Source organism: Mesoplodon bidens, assembly GCF_964165515.1.
Source record: "Mesoplodon bidens genome assembly, chromosome: 4".
In the NCBI taxonomy this organism is placed as follows: Eukaryota; Metazoa; Chordata; class Mammalia; order Artiodactyla; family Ziphiidae; genus Mesoplodon; species Mesoplodon bidens.
Genome location: NC_138160.1, coordinates 118,955,323 through 118,978,589, shown reverse-complemented (window position 1 = coordinate 118,978,589; position 23,267 = coordinate 118,955,323). Strand labels below are relative to the sequence as shown.

Below are 23,267 nucleotides of genomic sequence, written 5' to 3'. Positions count from 1 at the left end.
GTTGAAAACGATTTAGTCTAAGAACATAAAGGCCAGTACTTGCTCCCAAATGGGGCTGGCCACACTTATTATAGAGGATACAACATATCTCAAACTAAAGTCTCAAATTACTTTCAGTAATGATTTAGAATCTCATCTAAGCCATTTCCTCAGTGACAACCCGGAATGTAGCAGACAGATCTCAACAGTACAGTTTCTTCTGTTCAAATTCATTAACTTATGTATTCCTTATTGAAAGCAAAGAGGAGGCTAAGGGCACTAATTATATTAAATCCAGTGGTCTCTGACATGCTGAAATAAATTCCAATCCTTCGATTCTGATGCTACCAGAACTCAGCTACCTTATTTCTCTCTAATGTTCTGTAGCAAGAGACAATGATTCAGAGCCCATGTTACTCCCCAAACATCAAATTCATCAGGAAAAGGAATATTCCTTTTCCTATGAAATCTGTTCTATGGAGATCAAGGGCTTCTGAGAGATGAGAAAGTTTACACGCCCTTTATCATTCAGTTGTTAACAAAAAAAGCTATTTCCTTGCCTTAAGAGTATATGGAAAACAAAAAACATCAGGCAAGATGTTTTCTGACTCCTCATTCCTGTTGCCCACAAATGGCAGATGGCATTCCCAAAATATCTTCTCTTCCCATTGTCAGGTGTATCACCTGATGCCCTCTTCAAGCACAGAACATTCTAACAGCAATTAGGAAAGATTTCATGTATTTCCTGGAAATGACAACAAGGAGTTATAGATCTCTGAATGTTCATGAAATTACTGACTATAGAAGAAGAAACTTATCTGGCCTATCCAGCTGGCAAGAATACAACTGATTCTTCACCTAAAATTAGACATACAACCAAATTAGTATTTGTTATAAGTTCCCTTTATTTACTCTTCCAACTATTTCAATAAGGCAACTTTAAAAAGACAAATTAAAAAAAAAATTGAAGTATAGTTGATTTACAATGTTGTGTTAGTTTCAGGTATACAGCAAAGTGATTCAGTTATACATATACATATACATATATACTCTTTTTCAGATTCTTGTGCATTATAGGGTATTACAAGATACTGAATAGTTTCCTGTGCTATACAGGAGGTCCTTGTTTATCTATTTTATATACAGTAGTGTGTAACTATTAGTTCCAAACTCCTAATTTATCCCTCCCCGCCCCATTTCCCCTTTGTCAACCAAAAATTTGTCTTCTATGTCTGTGAGTCTGTTGCTGTTTTGTAAATAAGTTCATTTGTATCATTTTAAAAAGATAAGTTTTAAGTAAATAACTTTTCTCTCTTTCTTTCCAGGAAAGGAAGGTAGGATGGTGGTTATCTGGACCTGGTGAAAGGGTTCTTAGTACACTACTTAGATCCTTTAATTTGTAGAAAATTAATTTTGGCTTATAATATACTATACCTTCTTTCTCTATAAAGAGAATAACTTCTATTTCTACAGCTTGTAGAGACTCTTCACTGAAGTAACTAAATTTCCAACAATATATATATTCCTCATCAGTACATACCCATTTTCATTAGTGTCATAACCCACAGTCACTTCCAATTCTAAAAACATATAATCAAGTGGCTTTATGATGCACTTAATCTGCTTCCTTTAAGTTTTCTGTATATTTAGGTCCCTTACCTATATACTCAAAGTGGAGGGCATTTCGGGTCAAGATTACTGCCCTCAAAAACAGATTATGGGGACTTCCTTGGTGGTACAGTGGTTAAGAATCTGCCTGCCAATGCAGGGGACACGGGTTCAAGCCCTGGTCTGGGAAGATCCCACATGCCACGGAGCAACTAAGCCTGTGGGCCACAACTACTGAGCCTGCGTGCCACAACTACTGAAGCCCGCGTGCCTAGAGCCCATGCTCAGAAACAAGAGAAGCCACCTCAATGAGAAGCCTGCACACTGCAATGAAGAGTAGCCCCCAGTCGCCGCAACTAGAGAAAAGCCCACGTGCAGCAACGAAGACCCAATGCAGCCAAAAATTAATTAATTAATTAATTAATTAAAAAAAGAAAAAACAGACTATGTTAAAGGGATAATTATATCACACATAGGATTCAGGCCTTCTTTAAAACACTAAACCTAGGTATGTTGATATAACCAAATTCAACAAAATGGCACTGCAGTTATTTTAAAAGATAGCTATCTAGACAGAACATATCAAGTCAAATAAACTAACAGCCCTTATGATTTAGAACAACTGAAAAAACCAACACCAGGCACAGAAGGGAAAGAAAAAAAAAGCTATGGTAATAATTTCAGGTATCTAGACCCCCCGCCCCCCCAGACACACACACACACACACACACAGACACACACACACACAGTCCCACCTCTGTTGGCCCCATTTGTATCTAGATTTCTATCTCTACAGATACTTGGTAAAAGAAGAGCAACCAGGCCAGGAAATCACAAGAACAATAGGCATATGAACACTTTCACAAGCAGCCCTTGAATTGCAAGGAGACCTACAAAAAGAAAAGGGGTCACTTATCTGGAAAACTATTTCAGTCACAATTTTGAAAAATGTGGTCCTCTGGGGCTTCCCTGGTGGTGCAGTGGTTGGGAATCTGCCGGCCAATGCAGGGGACTCGGGTTCGAGCCCTGGTCCGGGAAGATCCCACATGCAGCGGAGCAACTAGGCCCGTGAGTCACAACTGCTGAGCCTGCGCGTCTGGAGCCTGTGCTCCGCAGCGAGAGGCCGCGATAGTGAGAGGCCCGCACACCGCGATGAAGAGTGGCCCCCGCTTGCCGCAACTGGAGAAAGCCCTCGCACAGAAACGAAGACCCAACACAGTCAAAAATAAATAAATAAATATTAAAAAAAAAAAAATGTGGTCCTCTGATTTTTTATTTGTATTTTTGCCTAGGACCCCAGAAATCTTAATTTAATGCCCCAGAGTATTTGTTTCCTTCAAAAAATTAACTTTTAAGAGTATGCAAGTCCTACCATAATTATAACATGACAAATATCCAATAATTTTTTAAATTAATTATTTATTTTTGGCTGCACTAGGTCTTTGTTGCTGCGTGTGAGCTTTCTCTGGTTGCAGCGAGCGGGGGCCATGCTTCATTGCAGTGTGCGGGCTTCTCACTGCAGTGGCTTCTCTTGTTGTGCAGCACGGGCTCTAGGCTGTGGGCTCAGTAGTTGTGGTGCACAGGCTTAGCTGCTCCACAGTATGTGGGATCTTCCTGGACCAGGGCTCGAACCGATGTCCCCTGCATTGGCAGGCGGATTCTTAACCACCGCGCCACCAGGGAAGTCCTATCCAGTACTTTTTTTTTTTGGGGGGGGGGCTGCGTTGGGTCTTTGTTGCTGCATGTAGGCCTTCTCTAGTTGCGGCGAGTGGGGGGCTACTCTTCATTGTGGCACGCGGGCTTCTCACTGCGGTGGCTTCTCTTGTGGTGGAGCACAGGCTCTAGGCGCATGGGCTTCAGTAGTTGAGGTGCGTGGGCTCTAAAGTGCAGGCTCAGTAGTTGTGGTGCACGGGCTTAGTTGCCCCATGGCATGTGGGATCTTCCCGGACCAGGAATCGAAACCGTGTCCCCTGCATTGGCAAGCAGATTCTTAACCACTGCGCCACCAGGGAAGTCCCCTCCAATACTTTTTACAATAGTGCCTTTATCCCAGTTATTTGGGTGCTTACAAGGAACCAGTTAACTATGCATTTTTGCTTTTTTAATCTTCATAATAACAGTGAAATAGTTTTTATCATCCCTATTCTACAGATGAAAACTCTGTGGAATGCAGAAGCCAATCTGTCTCAAGTCTCATCCAATAAGAGGTGGAGCTGAGATCCTAATACAGGCAGTTGCATCCAGAATCTATGTTCTTTACCATGAAACTATGTTGCCTCTTGCCTAAATGTATGCATTAAAGAAATGATAAAATTTAAGTAGACAGAAAAGAAAAATATTTTCATGTACCAAATTTCATCCCCAAATACCCAAACTATTTCTTTCTAGCTATTTAATATACTTTCTGTACAACGCAAGTTACAGTGTGTAACACTTTATCTCTTTTCTGCTTTTTTCAAACACTGTATTTTCCTATTTCCCACAATATATATATATATATATATTTTTTGCAGTACGCGGGCCTCACTGTTGTGGCCTCTCCCGTTGCAGAGCACAGGCTCCAGACGCTCAGGCTCAGCGGCCATGGCTCACGGGCTTAGCCGCTCCGCGGCATGTGGGATCTTCCCGGACCGGGGCATGAACCCATGTCCCCTGCATCGGTAGGCGGACTCTCAACCACCGCGCCACCAGGGAAGCCCTCCCACAATATTTTTAAGGATCAATACTCTTTTGAATGCATTTGCCAGAACCAATATATTTTCTCCTCTACCGTTGAGTCTATATGTAATTTCTATTTTTCAGAAATAACACTGTTGCAAATGTACTTGCACAGAGAACTTTTTTTAACAGTTGGGCTTATTTTTTTACTACAAATGAATGAACCTAGAATTACTGGGTCAAAGGGTATTAATGATTAAATCTCTTATTTCTTAATACATACTGGCAGACTGGACTATACAAATCTATACTTCGAACTGTAGCATATATAAGCACTCATTTCAATGTAGTTCACCAACATTTAGTTTTCTTTTGTAAAGATCTTTGTTAATTAAAAAGGTGAAAAATGGGAACTTATTTTAATTTCCTTGATTATTCTGTTCCTTTCTGTCCATTGGGATCTAGGTTTTTCCTTACTGATTTATATATGTTCTTCATATCTGTTAAACATATTGGCCCATTATCATACTTGCAGCCTATTTCTAGTATCTGTACTTTGACAACATTTAATCCACTTGTGATTTCATTTGGGTATGATTTTGAGGGGTTGAACAATCTCAAATCAACAAATAAGATAATATTCAGTTCAGGGATATAAAAAAATCCCCAACCTCCTCATATAACTAGGTCTTATTTTAAAGAACTATTGGAGGGGGACCTCCCTGATGGTGCAGTGGTTAAGGCTCTGCGCTCCCAATGCAGGGGGCCCAGGTTCACTCCCTGGTCTGGGAACTAGATCCCACATGCATGCCACCACTAAGAGTTCGAATACCACAACTAAGGACCCTGTGACTTCCCTGGTGGTGCAGTGGTTAAGAATCCGCCTGCCAATGCAGGGGACACGGGTTCGATCTCTGGTCCAGGAAGATCCCACATGCTGTGGAGCAACTAAGCTCGTGCACCACAACTACTGAGCCTGCGCTCTAGAGCATGCAAGCCACAACACTACTGAGCCTGTGTGCCACAACTACTGAAGCCCGCGCACCTAAAGCCTGTGATCCGCAACAAGAGAAGCCACCACAATGAGAGGCTCGTGCACCGCAATGAAGAGTAGCCCCTGCTCACCACAACTAGAGAAAGCCCGCATGCAGCAACGAAAACCCAACGCAGCCAAATAAGTAAGTAAATAAGTAAATAAAGAAAGAAAGAACTACTGGATCTTCCATCACAAAGTTGGTAACTAACTTTCTCTACACATTTTCACCCCCCCACATACACACAGTATACCAAAGATTAAGATGCTCAAATAAAAATTTATATTAAATTGATTATCTTAGAGGGTGAGTCTGTTCCTGACAGAAACCTAAAGATAAGAGCTAGTAAAACCTTAAAGAATGTGAATATGAATTCACCTATACTTTGCTCTTCAAGAAACTACTGACTATGCTTATAGTATACAAGCATTCCTCTACAATGGCTGTTTTTTTTCTTATTCTGGAACAATACCTATCCTTTCCATTCATGGATCTCAAGGTTGGAAGAGACATTGTTTGTCTTCTACTTTTACTATGCTCTAAAAAAAACATTCATACCAAGTAGCCATATTCCAACCTATGCTTGAATAGCAAGAGCAATGGACAGAGAGTAGTCACGACACCAAGGAATACCTATGCTTGAAAATCCAGCTCTCTCCAGTGGGTCTAAAGGTCTTTTTAAGAATAAGGGGGGGGCTTCCCTGGTGGCACAGTGGTTGGGAGTCTGCCTGCCAAGGCAGGGGACGTGGGTTTGCGCCCTGGTCTGGGAAGATCCCACATGCCGCGGAGCAACTGGGCCAGTGAGCCACAATTACTGAGTCCGTGCATCTGGAGCCTGTGCTCCACAAGAGAGGCCGTGATAGTAAGAGGCCTGCGCACCACGATGAAGAGTGGCCCCCGCTCGCCACAACTAGAGAAAGCCCTCGCACAGAAACAAAGACACAACACAGCCATAAATAAATAGATAGATAGATAGATAGACAGATAGATAGATAGAATAAGGGGGATTGCTACCTCCTCTTAAAAAAGGAATCTGAGCAATCTTTCCCAGAATAAGTAATCTTAAAACACAGTAGGCTTTTTATATTGATATCAAATACTCATTCTATTACCTTTTGAAATAGTTAGTGCTGGAGACCACTGTGACCGTAGAATATCAAGACAAATGCTGCCATTACTGTTAATATTTGGATGATAAATTCTTGTTGTAAATGCAACCTATCAAAAAAGGAAAATTTTTTGTAAACTGTTTCAATAGTATTGTCGAAAGTAGATACAAAACAATTGTCATATCCCAATTACCTTAGGTGGTTTGAAGGGGTAATCTGTTGGGAAATGAATTGTCAAGAAAAATACTCCACCCTGATAGGGACTGTCATTCTGTTGATAACAAGAAAAGTTGGATTAAAATGAGTGAATTACATAAACTATTTATTCTAAAATTAATCTGAATACTTACTGGCCCCATTATTGTAGCTTGCCAATGGAACACTGAAAAAGAACAACAAAAAATCACCATGAAGCAATATCCACAGTATACCTACACCATAATAACATATCATTCCCCATGTAATCTCAGTTCATTTATTAGCAATATGATGAGTCCTGAGCAGGATGAGGAATCTAAATTAAGTTGGAGTCTAACAGAGAAAACAAAAATGACTAGCATGGTATAGAACACTGATAAGGTGCTCAACAAAGAAGTATTTGGGCTAAAACATCTTGAAAATTCATGTCAGGGAGACAAAATTCTTGACAAGGTCCAAAATTTCACTTTTAAACAGGCATTTCCTTACCTCAAAGGGTAAAAAAGAACCACAAGATTCAATCTTTCATGTGTTGTATCATTTCCCCAACACAAATATATATAATATACTCCTTTTATAGATAGTACTGGCATAGAGCAGAACAGTAAACTTAAAGTAGACAATACTCAAATTAGGAAATGCTGTTTTTTTTCCAGTGAGAAAAAAATTTCTAAGAGTTCTCACGTGTAGGTGTTTAGAATTGCTGGTACCTCAGTAAATAAAGAAAACATCAGCTGAAAGCCCCAAGCTTGATTACAAACTCGGGATAATCCCAATAAATTATATACTTGTTTAATAAGGAAATTTTCTCTTCAAACTGCAAAAAATGGTGCTTGTTCCATTTCCAAGGTGATGCCACTAAGGACAACACAAAGATCAAAAAGCCAGTTTTCACTTCTAAGCAAGCTACTTAGCACTTAACATTCACACTAGGATTTGAGCAAACTAAGGGAAGCTATCAATGGGATTAAACATGAGCAACCCAAACCACCTAACCCTCGACACAAAGAGGAAATGTGAAGACTAAAAAACTGCACAAAAATCCACTGGGATATCAGGCCAAATCCTTAAATTCCTTCTGACCACCTGCATGAGAACTGACCCTATGGTTGGCCTGCCCCTCACTGGGGCCTGAATCTACAAAGAGCAGCCTGTTTATTAGGAATTAAAAATAAAGGATAGGTACTGCTGAGGCTCTCCTTTTTAGGTTACCCATCATTAGTACTGAGAAAAATTCCTCATAACTTCTGCCAACCAATTCTTTATGGATTAAGCAGCTAAGGAGAAAGTCACCTTGAGTCACTAAGATTAGTCCCAATATCTTTAACAAAGGTCCTATTAAAAGAGCCCTAAGGTCCTGTTTAAAGAAACAAGTCTCATTCTGTTTTTAATCATAAATATACTTACAATTCGAGTAAACAAAACACACTTGATAATTGGAGTAAACAATCCCAGTGACAAAGCTGAAAACACTATTAAAAATGACCAAGCTACAGGTCAAGGGAAATGTTTTAAAGCAATTTTATTCTTCCATTTAATCTTTCTATATTTTTAAAATTTGTGGCTGTAAATGGGAAGATATAGCTATACCTGCATTCTTGTTAAAGGTTGTAAGAATCAGATAAGGAATAAAAAGAGAGGACTAAAGCACTTAGATGATAAAATATCAAGACATGCTAAAAAATTTAATTTTTTTTCAACTATCTAAGTCCTAACTTTTTTCTGAGTCTTTTCAAGATCAATCTTTCTCTTGCTAAAAATACTGCCAGACTTAAGAAGTTATTGGTAAAATTTAAACCTGAACAAATTCTTGGCTGAAGGTAAAATATTTATTTTTGGTGATTTCCTATTCTTCCTCTACAGAAAACAAAGCCCATTTTATGCTTTATGATTAAAATCAACTAAAAATTAGACAACACAGAAACCCAAAAGGCTTGGAGCAGAAATTCTGACAAGACAAGCTGGCAACTAGAACATTTACAATTACATAAAGGATACCCTTCCTAGAAGAAGATGTGAAAAGATCAATATTTTCAAGTAATAATGCAATCTCTTTCATATCTGGCACTCTGGAAAATTGAAAATATTCTAGTGTATTTAAGCAAGAATCTTATATTACTGAGAACTCTTATAAGCAGCATCAACAGGCTATTTCATATGTAATTCATATCCATTTAGTTAGTAAATCATGTTTGTTTAATATTCCCCAATAGAACTGAACTTATATAAACCATTAGTTCTAAAATAAAAACCCATTAACACTCAAATGCTAACCTTTATTAACTTATTTGTTTTCGTCTTTATAAATAAAGGGTCAAATACTGTCACCAGAAAAATGAGCAAAAGCACATACACAGGGCTGTCTTTAAGAGTGAGACGGGAGAGGAATAAGGAAATTACTGATGTAGCAATTGAGATCAACAATATTTATGTCTCTTGTTAAAATGATCTAGAATCTACAATACCAACAAAAGGCAGAGAAGAACAAAATAAAAACACATTAATTTGGGGCTTCCCTGGTGGTGCAGTGGATGGGAGTCTGCCTGCTGATGCGGGGGACACGGGTTCGTGCCCCGGTCCGGGAAGATCCCACGTGCCGTGGAGCAGCTGGGCCTGTGAGCCATGGCCACTGGGCCTGCGCGTCCGGAGCCTGTGCTCCGCAGCGGAAGGGGCTGCGGCAGTGGGAGGCCCAAGTACCGCAAAAAAAAAAAAAAAAAAAAAAAATTTAATTAACAAAAGCATTTCAAGACCTACCATTTAAATCTTAATTGAGTATCCTGCCACACTGGTTAAATATAAGAATACCTACTGGAATCACCGACTTTTGTTTCCATGTCTTGGCTATTGTAAACAGTGCTATGAACACTGGGGTGCATATATCTTTTCCAAGTAGTTCTCTCCAGATACATGCCCAGGAGTGGGATTGCTGGATCATATGATAACTCTACTTTTAGTTTTTTAAGGAACCTCCATACTGTCCTCCATAGTGGCTGTACCAGTTACATTCCCACCAACAGTGTAGGAGGGTTCCCTTTTCTCTACACCTCCAGCAAACTGTTTGTAGATTTTTTGACGGTGGCCATTGTGACTAGTGTGAGGTGATACTTCATTGTAGTTCTGATCTGCTTTTCTCTAATAACTAGCAATATTGAGCATCTTTTCACGTGTCTATTGGCCACCGGTAGGTCTTCTTTGGAGAAATGTCTATTTAAGGACTTCTGCCCATTATTTGATTGGGTTGTTTGTTTTTTATCAAAAAGCTTTTATTAGCCTGTATGAGCTGTTTGTATATTTTGGAAATTAATTCCTTGTTGGTTGCATTGTTTGCAAGCATTTTCTCCTATTCCACAGGTTGTCTTTTTTTGTTTACAGTTTCCTTTGCTGTGCAAAAGCTTTTAAGTTTAATTATGTCCCATTTGTTTATTTTTGTTTTTATTTCCATTACTCTAGGAGACGGAGCCAAAAACATACTGCTGCAATTTATGTCAAAAAGTATTCTCCTTATGTTTTCCTCTAGGAGTTTTAGAGTATCTGGTCTTAAACTTAGGTGTTTATTTTGAGTTTATTTTTGTATATGGTGTGAGAAAATGTTCTGATTTCATTCTTTTACATGTAGCTGTCCAGTTTTCCCAGAACCACTTACTGAAGAGACTATCTTTTTCTCCATTGAATATTCTTGATTCTTTTGTTGTAGATTAATTGACCATACATGCGTAGGTTTACTTCTGGGCTTTCTATCCTGTTCCACTGATCTATATGCTTGTTTTTTGCTTTCCTGTTCCACTGATCTATATTCTTGTTTTCCGCACCATACCCCTTTGATTACTGTAGCTTTGTAGTACATTCTGAAGTCAGGAAGCATGATTCCTCTAGCTCCAGTCTTCTTTCTCAAGATTGTTTTGGCTATTTGAGGTCTTCTGTGTTTCCATACACATTAAAATTTTTTTTTTTCTAGTTCTGTGAAAAATGCCATTGGTAATTTGATAGGGATAGCACTGGATCTGTAGATTGCCTTGGGCAGTATGGTCATTTTAACAATATCTGTCTATGTCATCTTCAATTTCTTTCACCAGCAACTTATAGTTTTCAGAGTATAGGTCTTTTCAGCATAATGTTTTTAATGCTCATCCATGTTGTAGTATATACCATTTCATTCTTGTTAATTGTCAAATAATATTCCATTGTATGGATACACCACATTTTATTTACCCCTTCATCAGCTGGTGGGCATTTGGGTTGTTTTCACTTTTTGGCTATTATAAATAAAGCTTCTATGAACAATCATGTATGAGTTTTTGTACAGATATACGTTTTCATTTCTCTTGGACACATACCTAGGAATGAACTCACTGGGTTATATCGTAACTCTATGTTTAACTTTTTGAGGAACTGACAGGCTGTCTTCCAAGCTGGCTATACCATTTTGCATTCTACCAGCAATGTATGAAGGTTCAAATTTCTCCACATCCTCATCAACGTTTTTTATTATTTGACTTTTTGATTCTAGTCATCCTAGTGGGTGTAAAGTGACATCTCATTATGGTTCTGACATGCATTTCCCTGATGATTAATGATGCTGAACATCTTTCCATGTGTTTATTGGCCATTTGTATATCTTATTTGGAGAAACAGCTATGCAGATCCTTTGTTTATTTTAAAATTGGGTTATCTATCTTTATATTGCTGAGATATAGACTTTTGAAAAATATTTTGGATAAATATGCCTTATTAGATATATATGACCTACAAAATTTTTCTTCCATTCTGTGTGTCTTTTCACTTTCTTAATAGTATCATTTGTTGCACCTAATTTTTAAATTTTGATGAAGTCTAATTTATCTTTTTCTTTTACTGCTTATGCTTTGGGGAGTTTAACTCTCCAGAGTAACCATTTTTTCAATCTGAGAAAGGAATGTAATAATACTAACTATGGTAGAAGCAAAGGCAAATTACTTTAGCACACCACAGAATTTCAAAAATGAAATCTAATCCCCAGACTTCAAACGCTTTTAATTAAAAATCAGCCACTCTCAACTTTGAGGAATTTACCTGAAATAAAAACACTCTTTCAATTGAATGACCACACTGATGCAGACAGATTATATGATAACCGTGGAATGACAAAAGTAGAATCAGAAAACCTGAGAATGAGTCCACTTCCGGAACCTCCACAAGCCTCTCACCAGATTCTTCTCTAAAATAGTTTACAATTTCTATCCCAATGACCTAAAAGAATTGTGAGGCGTAAATGAGACAATGTGTGTTTAAGTACTTGTCCTGTCCTGTTTGGTATCAAATACTATAGTTACTCATACTGGACAGGTCTAAACATAACATAAATGGGATTTTTCATCACAAGTACTTAGTCTTATAATTTATAACATCTGTTTTATCTATAAAGCAGTCCTTGTACAAGGGCTTTGCTTTGGTTCTCAAGGATTTAGGAGACCAAAACAGCAACCTAAGAAAAACAAGGAAAAAATTAATTTACACACAAACTAATGTAACCTCATTTATTTTTTGCCTTCATCTATATACTTCTCTTACACAAATGTTTCCAAGTATACTCCAAGTATATTCCATTTTTTCCCTATTTGCTAAATGTTGCATTTCTTGTGTGTGAATTACTTTTGTGTTACAAGGCACAGCCTCTTCAAATATCCTCCATTTTAAAAAGGATGAAAGATGGTATAAGGGGAAAAAGCTGTGTTGAGACAAAGTGGAACAAAAGCAAAATTATTATTCAGCATGTATGATAAGTACAATAGATTATTTTAGACAGGATTAAGGAGATAAACTGGACATTAAAAATAAATTGTAGCTGTCTTCACAAGTATGAATCACTAGAAAGACAGACACAGACCCACATACATACATACACATATACATATACACACACATATCCCCCCCATCATCTTTAGTATTATCTTACTGAAAGAACAGTAGCTTGCTGTAGGTAAAAGCTCGAATATGTTGACTCAAGTAAATACCCAGAAGGACAGATAAGAAGGAGTCAGGACAACTACACAGACAGTGTCTGGCAGAAGAGGTTCAAAATGTAATAAACAGTACAGAAGATGATGGGATACACATAAAACTGAACCTTTCGTGGGCAAGTAAAGGTAAATACTGCCTCTTCCCTACTGCATAACTATCTCTTCACACAAAATAACCTTAAGAGATGTATATTTATCAGTCCCAGAGTTCCCCAGAGGCAGACTGTTATGCTGTTTTATGTTTCACTCTATCATTCTTTTTACATACTTACTATCATCTCCAACGGGACCTGCTGAACACTGTGCTGGGGGGTCCCGCGCCAGGTCATTCAATTCCTTAAGAAGGAGAGAAAAAAGAAATGTATTCAACATAAGTATAATTTTTATCCATTAATAAAATTGTCACTGTTACCAACATTCTCTGTCCCACCAGTAAAGCTCTTTTAGGAGCACTCCTTCAAAGTCAGAGAAGGGTAGATTAATGAAATCCTTGGGATTTCATTATTTGGGATTCTTGAATGCAAATATATGTTTATAAAAGTAATCATTTTTGCTTTGTTCGGAGTTTAGTAGGTATTAAATATAAGGAAGGTAAACATGTATCATACTAAAGAACCACAAAAACTGTTTTTAAGTAAAAACTTATTAGTTTTCAAAAAAGATCAACGGCTTTTTTTTTTTAAGATTTAATTTAATTTTATTTTTTTGGCTGCAGTGGGTCTTCGTTGCTGTGCGCAGGCTTTCTCTAGTTGTGGTGAGTGGGGGCTCCTTTTCACTGCAGTGCCTGGGCTTCTCACTGCGGTGGCTTCTCTTGCTGCGGAGTACGGGCTCTAGGCATGCAGGCTTCAACAGTTGTGGCACGCAGTCTCTGGAGCGCAGGCTCAGTACTTGCGGCGCACGGGCTTAGTTGCTCCACAGCATGTGGGATCTTCCCGGACCAGGGATGGAACCCGTGTCCCCTGAATTGGCAGGCGGAGTCTTACCCACTGCACCACCAGAGGAAGTCCCCATAGGCTGGTTTTTGTACCTCAAAACCATTAGGTTATACTTGAGACAAACTCTTTAAGTCATAAATGTTCCAAAGTACACGGAACCATCTAACAAGATGCTGGTATCTTTTCAGTTCATACCCACTACCAAGGTTTCAAAGGTAGTAGAAAAAACTTTAAAAAGGATATATTACAGGGCTTCCCTGGTGGCGCAGTGGTTGAGAGTCCGCCTGCCAATGCAGGGGACATGGGTTCATGCCCCGGTCTGGGAAGATCCCACGTGCCACAGAGCGGCTAGGCCCGTGAGCCATGGCTGCTGAGCCTGCGCGTTCGGAGCCTGTGCTCCACAACAGGAGAGGCCACAACAGTGAGAGGCCCGCGTACCGCAACAAACAAACAAACAAAAACAAACAAACAAAAAGGATATATTACAAAGGCTGGCTGAATATAACCCATCATAAAGTTTTGTAATCAGAGATGGAACTACTTGTAGTAATGCTCCACAACCAGATGCCAGCTTCTTAGCTATTTTAACGTAAGAACCCACAAACTTGAGATTTGTTACTGGGTGGGGATGCCTGAAAAACCACAAAGCAGGAAATCATACTATATTCCCTTTCCCCTTGACTTGGTATTTGAGATAAAAACAAGCTCTGAGGGAGGACTAGTTTTAATTATATGTTAAAACTAGGACAGTAAAAACAGTAAGATCTATTAAAAGTACAATAAAAACTATCTCTAATCTTATTAATGAGTTACATAAGTAAACTTTTTAACTTGCAACACATAGATATTTCTGTAAGTCCCTTCTTCTGAGTTAACTTATTCAACCGGCCATTTGGGTTCATCAATTATCCTGTTTTATCCTATCTGTAAGCTCGGAGGACAGAGCATAAAATATAGAAATAAAGTTCTGTTTTGTTTTTTAAAGGGCTGGGGTTGAGATAAAGATTTAACAATATTTACTTTCTTTCGTATCTCAATTTGGTGATTTTGTATTTCTCTACAACAGAGATTCCATTCCTTGCCCGTCTCAAGGAGGAAAACAAACAAAAAACAACCTACTGAACAGTTCCTATTCCCAAATGTTTGTAATAAAGGTCATTATAACTAAGAATGCTTGCTTGATTTGAAACAAAAAGTTAATCTACTTCTGACTAACATTTATCTAAGTGAATATAAGATTCATCAGATGGTGATCACTTTGTAATGTACAGAAATATCAAATCACTATGTTGTGCACCAGAAACTAACATAGTGTTGTGGGTCAACTATACTTCAAAAACAAACAAACAAACTCATAGAAAAAGAGATCAGCTTTGTTTATCAGAGGTGAGGGGAGGTGGTGAGTTAGTCAAAAGGTACAAATTTCCAGTTATAAGATAAATAAGTACTAGGTATGTAAATGTACATCATGATAAATATAATTAACACTGCTGTATTTAAAAAAATATTTTATTTAATTTATATTTTTGGCTGCGTCGGGTCTTAGTTGCAGCGCTTGGGCTCTTCATTGTGGTGTGTGGGCTTCTCTCTAGTTGTGGCATGCGGGTTTTTCTCTCTCTAGTTGTGGCGTGTGGGTTCCAGAACACGTGGGCTCAATAGTTGCGGCACACAGGCTTAGCTGTCCCTCGGCATGTGGGATCTTAGTTCCCCAAACAGGGATCGAACCAGCATCCCCTGCATTGGAAGGCAAATTCTTTACCACTGGACCACCAGGGAAGCCCCAACACTGCTGTATGTTATACATGAAAGTTGTTAAGAGAATAAATCGTAAGAGTTCTCATTACAAGGAAAAAAATTTTTTTCTTTACCTTTTATTTTGTATCTGTGAGATGATAGATATTCACTAAACTTACCATGGTAATCATTTCATGATATATGTAAGTCAAATCATTATGCTGAACATCTTAAACTTATATAGTATGTCAATTACATCTCAATAAAAATGAAAGGAAAAAAATATGAGCCATTAAAAAAAATCCATCAGTCCACTTCATGAGCCAGTATGATATAATTAATTAAAAAAACCTTAACCCAAACTTAAGCTAATAAACAATTAATATACTCATTCAACACTTCCTTGGTTCAAGGCACTCATATGGATGAATCTCAAAGGCATAATGTTAAGTGAAATCAGTCAGACATAAAAAGACTATATTCTGTATGATTCCATTGATATGCATTCTAGAAAAGGTAAATTTATAGCGACAGAAAGCAGACCAATTGTTTCAGGGGCTAGAGAGAGCTGGAGGGGATTGATGTGCAAAGGAACATGAGGAAAATTTGAGGGGTTATGGAAATATTCTATATCATGATTTTCATAGGGACCACAAAACTGTGTATATATTTATTAAAACTCAAACTGTATACTTAAAATTGTTGAATTTTATTGCATATAATATATATCAAAGTTGTCTACTAAAAAAGCATATATCCATTCATCTTTGTATATGCATAAAATATCTCTGAAGAATACATAAGAAACTAGTTCACAGTATTTGCCTTCAGAAGGAAAGCCTGTTTTGGGGGTGAGAATAGGAACTATATGTATTCCTTTGATACCTTTTTTTTTTTTTTTTTTTTTTTTGTGGTACGCGGGCCTCTCGCTGTTGTGGCCTCTCCCATTGCGGAGCACAGGCTCTGGACACGCAGGCTCAGCAGCCATGGCTCACGGGCCCAGCCGCTCCGCGGCATGTGGGATCCTCCCAGACCAGGGCACGAACCTGTGTCCCCTGCATTGGCAGGCGGACTCTCAACCACTGTGCCACCAGGGAAGCCCCCTTTGATACCTTTTAACAAGTGTATTTATTGCCTATTTGAAAAATAAATTACCAGGGGCTTCCCTGGTGGTGCAGTGGTTAAGAATCCACCTTCCAATGCAGGGGACATGCGTTCGAGCCCTGGTCCGAGAAGATCCCACATGCTGCGGAGCAACTACGCCCGTGCGCCACAACTACTGAAGACTGCATGCCTGGAGTCTGTGCTCCGCCACAAGAGAAGGCACCACAATGAGAAGCCCTCGCACCGCAACAAAGAATAGCCCCCGCTCGCCGCAACCAGAGAAAGCCCGCGCACAGCAACGGAAGACCCAATGCAGCCAAAAAATAAAAAATTAATTAATCTATATAAAAAAAATAACTTACCAGTTCTGACTATAAATTTGGATTAAAATAAAATAGCTATTAAAAGCTGTGACCATCTCATTTCAAAACAGTGAAAAGCCAGTTAGACTGAATAGACACAGAAGCTACAAAATTTGATGTGCCTGCATTAAGATAAAAACTGAAGGGAGTTCCCTGGTGGCCTAGTGATTAGAATTCCAGGCTTTCACTGCCGTGGCCCAAGGAACTGAGATCCTGCAAGCCGAGTGGTGTGGCCAAAAACAAAACAAAGATGAATCTTGAAACTAAATAAAGGCACTGATCTAGACAGATCACTTGGGCAGAAAAAAATACCGTAACACATCAGGCTATTTTTTGTTTAACAGCTGGCTTTATCATATGCCTTTATACCTGTACATTAATTTCCCTGACTTCTTATTCCAAAAGAAATAGTATTCAGATTTGTCTTGTATATCATATAGCAAATTATACATTACTGGGATTGAGAGTAGGGCTAAGACAAAACCCAAAACCAAGGAATTTTCCTGTTTATTGAAAAACTTTTCTATAGAAAGAGCAATAGAGAAATAAAGTATATATAATTAAATTTAGAAAAAAGAGGGAGGAGGGAACTTTGACAGAATCCTCAATTTCTAAAAAGATTTTATAATCTTTCTTTGAAATCTAAAAAAATTAAAATAAAGGTCTTATTTTGGGAATAAACTAGATATTACTAAATAGTTCTCAATTAAATTTTTTTTCTTTGACGGTGTACACTCCCCTTGTTTATAGGTATACAGCAGAACTGTTATTTTTAAAGATTAAGGGTTATAAACAATTTTGATTCTCTGCAACTTTCCCAAGTGTTTCTTATCTTAGTTCAAACAGCCCCAAAACCTTATACCAATTAATTTAATTATTTTCAAGTAAGGTTTAATTCACTACAAACATTTTTTTTTTGGCTGTGCCCCAGGGCATGCAGGATCTTAGTTCCCTGACCAGGGATCAAACAAACCCATGTCCTCTGCTGTGGAAGCGTGGAGTCTTAACCACTGGACCACGAGGGAAGTCCCCAAACTTTTATATTTTATTTATTATTTTTTAAAACTTTTTTTAACATCTTTATTGGAGTATAATTGCTTTACAATGGTGTGTTAGTTTCTGCTTTATAACAAAGTGAATCAGTTATACATATACATATGTCCCCATATCTCTTCCCTCTTGCATCTCCCTCCCTCCCACCCTCCCTTTCCCACCCCTCTAGGTGGTCACAAAGCACCAAGCTGATCTCCCTGTGCTATGCGGCTGCTTCCCGCTAGCTATCTATTTTACATTTGGTAGTGTATATATGTCCATGCCACTGTCTCACTTTGTCCCAGCTTACCCTTCCCCCTCCCCGTATCCTCAAGTCCATTCTCTAGCCAAACTTTTAAATACATTTCCTACTACTACCTTTTTTGGCTCAGGAATATGAAATCCAATGAAGAGATACAGAGGAATGATTATAATGCCTTATATGACTCCTTAAGAATACCTACTTTCCAAAGGATTACCCCTTCTTTAAAAGGGACCACTATTAAAGAAAACAGAATGCTAAAGTCTCTGAGCCTCAGATATTTCTGTATCATAGAACTATAGCAAAAAGAAAGGAAACTTCCTGGGACTTCCCTGGTGCTCCAGTGGTTAAGACTCCACGCTTCCACTGCAGGGAATGCAGGGTGCGGGTTGGGGGGGAAGAAGAAAGAAAGAAAGGAAACTTCCTAGCTCTGTGGGGAGGGGGTCCTATAAGGGATATGTAGAGTTTCCTTTCACTGTATCCTTAAGTATTCAAATAGGTCATTAGTTGGTAAAAATTAATGCTACTATTAGCTATTTTTAAAAATCCTCTTTCCCCAGTCTTAACAATTATGAAGCAAAATACAGATTGCATGGAATACAGATTTGTTTCACCATTTTGGTCTTTACCCTATGGCATATGGTGAGAGAAACAAGATGGGGAAATGAGAGGTTATAGTTACTTTCACAGAAAATTGGCTCCAAAGTCAATTTTTAATAGTTCTAAATTTTGCTGTACAAATCAAGGATCTTAGGTGGTGATAATCAGGATATGAGAAGATTTAAGCAGAAATTATGATTCAACACCAGAAGAGATCATCTAGACCAATCCCCAATTTTATTTTTTAAAAAAGATACAGGGGCTTCCCTGGTGGTGCAGTGGTTGAGAGTCCGCCTGCCGATGCAGGGGACGCGGGTTCGTGCCCCAGTATGGGAAGATCCCACATGCCGCGGAGCGGCTGGACCCGTGAGCCATGGCCGCTGAGCCTGCGCATCCGGAGCCTGTGCTCCACAACGGGTGAGGCCACAACAGTGAGAGGCCCACATACCGCAAAAAGAAAAAAAGATACAAAGTATCCAACCCAAGTAAAACATGTAATTAGTAATTAGAGTAAGGACATGGTGTTCTACTATACTTGTTCTACCATATCATGCTTTTTTAGTTTGAATCTAAAAAATACTAGAAATGTACAAGTTAGAATGTCTGAGAAACTATGTTGCCCAGGAAAGCAAGCTGAACCTCCTTTTAAGATGAATGAACTGCAAAGAAAGAACAGCTAGATAAGTAGTAGTTCTCAAAAATGAGATCCTGGCACAGCAGCACCATTATCACAAGAAAACTTATTAGAAATGCAAATTCTCAGGCTCCAACCAGACCTACTGAATCAGAAACTCTGCAGTGTAGCCTAACAATGTGCTAATTTTAACAAGTCCCCCAGGAAATTATGATGTACACTAAATCCTGACTGCCTTTATTTTTGACAAATTAAGCATCAGAGACAGAAGACAATGCTAGAAGACTCACTACCAGCAAAACTGAAAGTGAAGGGAAGGTGAAGGGCAACATGATAGCACAAAATGAAGAAATCAAGAAAGGGTGAGACATGTGCCACAACTACTGAAGCCTGCGCGCCTACAGCCCGTGCTCTGCAACAAGAGAAGCCACGACAATGAGAAGCCCGCGCACCACAACGAAGAGTAGCCCCCGCTCACTGCAACTAGAGAAAGCCGGCGCACAGCAACGAAGACCCAACACAGCCAAAAATTGAAAAATTAATTAATTAATTTTAAAAAAAGAAAGGGGTGAGACTTAGAAAGATAAGGTGTGTTCCACGTTTTCAAGACACACTGAAGGGAAGCAGTCTGTCATTACCATAGTACTGCATTCTTCCTGCTGCACTCCTATCTTACCAGGGTTGCAACAGAAATGTTAACTTATGTGTCCAGCATAATACTTGAAGCTAGTATTTAAAAATTAACTGCTAGAGTATTTAAAATTACAAATTTTTAAAACTTAGGAAATATTAGTAACTCAGTTATCCTAGATGAGTTGGAAAGAAAATTATTATAATTAATTTCTGAAAATATCAAATTATAGTATCTGGTACTCTAATATTTTCTATTTCCCTCTTAATAATGTTGCCTTCTATTTTAAAGACAGACAAACTGATGGAAACATGTATCAATACCAATCTTTCCCTGAACTCAGTATAAGCAGAAGTGGTAACCTTATTTGAGATTAAAGTCTGTACTCTTTTTAAAAAATTCAAGTCAACTAAAAGTATAGAAAATACCCAGCACAAACTTATGACCCAGCTTTGCCCAATCTAAACATTGTTGTATCAACTCTGGATCTTTAAGAAGTCCCCTTTGTTTTCCTCTCCAAAATAATGATTACCCTGAATTTAGTGTTTATCATTCTCTTGCATACTTTTATACTTTTCTATGTGTCCATAAACAACGTAGCTTTGTTATCATGTTTTTAAACTTTTATTTAAAAAGTGTTACATGGCATGTATTCTTCTATACTTTGCTTTTCCCTCAACATAGTAAGATATTTTTCCATGAGGATCTAGTTTATAGTTTATTCTTTTTTACTGCTGTTCATTTTGCTGGTGGGTGTCTAAGCCATAATGTTTCCTTTCTTTAGGTGATGGACATTTGTTTCCTATTTTTCACTATTACAATGTTCTGATAAATATTTATACACACATTCTTGTATACACATGAGTTTTTCAAGCTAAACACTTCTTTGACTTAAATAACTAGTACCTCTCCCCCTTTTTAACCATGCACCGATGCCTTTTATTATGTATGGGTTTTTAAAAATTATTTCCTCAATCCATACACACAGGCAAAAATAAGTGTACTGTTCAACACACTGGAACTTGCAAACCTGATCATTGCCTAGAGAAGGGAAAATTATCCCTAGAACATGCTTAACCAGGAGGCCAATTTATCTGCCAACATCCAAGAACATAGAAATGAACATGATAGACACTATCTTCCATCTGAATCTTCATTCACCACCATTTGACAACCCTTCTATAAATACTGGAAACTAACCATTTCATGTGTAATTATGTTAATGAAAATAAGTTTCCATAAGGATTATAATGGTTATTCTACAACCTGTTTATGTTCTTGCTGATATTAGCAGGGGCAACAGGCAGAATTCAGTTTTTCCAAGTCTTAATATCCTTTGATGGGACTTCCCTGGTGGTCCAGTGGCTAAGACTCCACACTCCCAATGTGGGGGTGGGGTAGGGGTGGGGGTGCCTGGGTTCTATTCCCGGCCAGGGAAATAGATCCCACGTGCTGCATAAGAGTTCACATGCCGCAACTAAAGATCCCACGTGCTGCAACGAAGATCCGGTGCAGCCAAATAAATAAATAAATATTAAACAAAACAAAACAACAACAAAAAGAAAACTTGTATTTATGTTTTTTATATATATATATATATATATATATATATATATATATATATATATATATATATATATATATATCCTTTGACGTTTTCTCATTATTCTGCTCTTAGGTAACTTTAAGCAAGTCATTCAACTTCTCCAGATCAGAACTTTCACATCTATAAAACAAGGAAGTTAAACTAAAATAGCATGGTTTGGTTATAGATTAAGGGGTCAAATAAGTTGGGAAATGTTATAATCCACATACTTATAAGAATATTCAAGGTTCTAAAGAAGTCCTGCACAAAGAAAACACTATTGTTTGGACACAGAAGCAGGCTTTGCTTCCTTCCTTGGCCCATTCTTCCAACGCCCCGTTCCCTGCCCAAAATTTTATTCTCACAAAATGTCTAACGCCCATGGGAAAGTCCGACATAAGTCTGAAGGAATCACGAACACTTTTTATCCCAAAGAAATATTATTGTTGTAAAATAAAAGAATTTAAAGCATGACATAGAGAAATCTACACAACATGGCTAATACTGTCCTAAAGTTATCCACACCTTGTCTCTCACATCTGGACTATAAATTACTTCAGTGTGGTTTTTTGTGTGTGTGGTAAAATACACAAACATAAAATTTACCATCTTACCCATTTTAAAGCATATAGTTCAGTGGTATTAAATACATTCATAATGTTCTGTTCAAAATATTTTAAGAATATGCTTCTAGCAAGAAAAAGCTCATTATGAGTAGCTTTTCAGATATGGTTAATACAAAATAAATGCCCTTTCTAAGGCGATTACATGATTCTATTAATTTCTGGAGACGGGTTTTTTCTGTTGTTTTTTTAAGTTACTTTTGTCAAGTTCCAGGAAATCCTTACAAGTGCTATTTGTGTGACAATGTGTCGTAGTGATCAAATAGATAGCTGATGTGTCTCTGGCTTAAAACATTTTTTCTAGATAAAAAGGGAGAAAAGCACCTTTCTCACAAAGGACATATCTTTTTTTTTTTTTTTTTTTGCGGTACGCGGGCCTCTCACTGTTGTGGCCTCTCCCGTTGTGGAGCACAGGCTCTGGACGTGCAGGCCCAGCGGCCATGGCTCACGGGCCCAGCCGCTCCGCGGCATGTGGGATCCTCCCAGACCGGGGCATGAACCTGTGTCCCCTGCATTGGCAGGCGGACTCTCAACCACTGCGCCACCAGGGAAGCCCCAGGACATATCTTTTAAAAGGGAAATGATATGCTACATAAAGATATTAGCAATATTTGTCATTTATATAATCCTACCTGTTGCACTACAAAATGTTCAAATACTGAAAGCTTATACTACTCATATCACAACCTAGAAAGGAAAGCTAAGCAAGGTAACCTTATTGTACTTATACATATAAAGTCAACATGATCTAAAATTCTAGGTAACAAAGGAGATCCTGATTACCCTAAGGTAAAACAAGGAATTAAAAGAATTACAAAATTTTAAAGAAAATTCTTTTTTAGACTCATTATTGACTTTAATTATGCAACCAGGGCTACACTTGAATAAAGGGGCAGGGGTAGGGGAGGAAAGGAGGCTGGAGTCAGGAAGTCAGAGTATAATGAGGTCTATCACTATTCTGCAGGTGGGAAAACTCAACTACAGGAAAGAAGCTGTGAGTTCACACTTATACGGTATTTCTTTCTTTCTTTCTTTTTTTTGGCCGGCCGCTTGCAGGATCTTAGTTCCCCCACCAGGGATTTAACCCCAGCCCGGCAGTGAAAGCACTGTGTCCTAACCACTGTACCGCCAGCAAATTCCCTGATATTTCTATAAAATAAATTACAGCTGAGTTATAAGGGAT

At 38.3% G+C, this 23,267-nt stretch overlaps 1 protein-coding gene across 6 annotated transcripts in view; it reads right to left on the bottom strand.

The window, feature by feature from the left end:
• Window positions 1-23,267, bottom strand: part of UBE2D2 (ubiquitin conjugating enzyme E2 D2) — a 60,698-nt gene that overhangs the window by 3,901 nt on the left and 33,530 nt on the right. For 4 of the 6 annotated variants that reach the window (XM_081230493.1, XM_081230489.1, XM_081230491.1 and 1 more), the window contains exons 2-5: window positions 12,855-12,918; window positions 6,739-6,770; window positions 6,582-6,659; window positions 6,392-6,497 (exon numbers count right to left, since the gene is read on the bottom strand). In XM_081230493.1, the coding sequence (XP_081086619.1) occupies window positions 6,392-6,497; window positions 6,582-6,659; window positions 6,739-6,770; window positions 12,855-12,918 (280 nt within the window). Of the gene's footprint in view, window positions 1-6,391; window positions 6,498-6,581; window positions 6,660-6,738; window positions 6,771-11,727; window positions 11,813-12,850; window positions 12,919-23,267 lie in introns of those variants that run through there. The other 2 variants (XM_081230490.1, XM_081230494.1) reach the window with 2 other exon arrangements.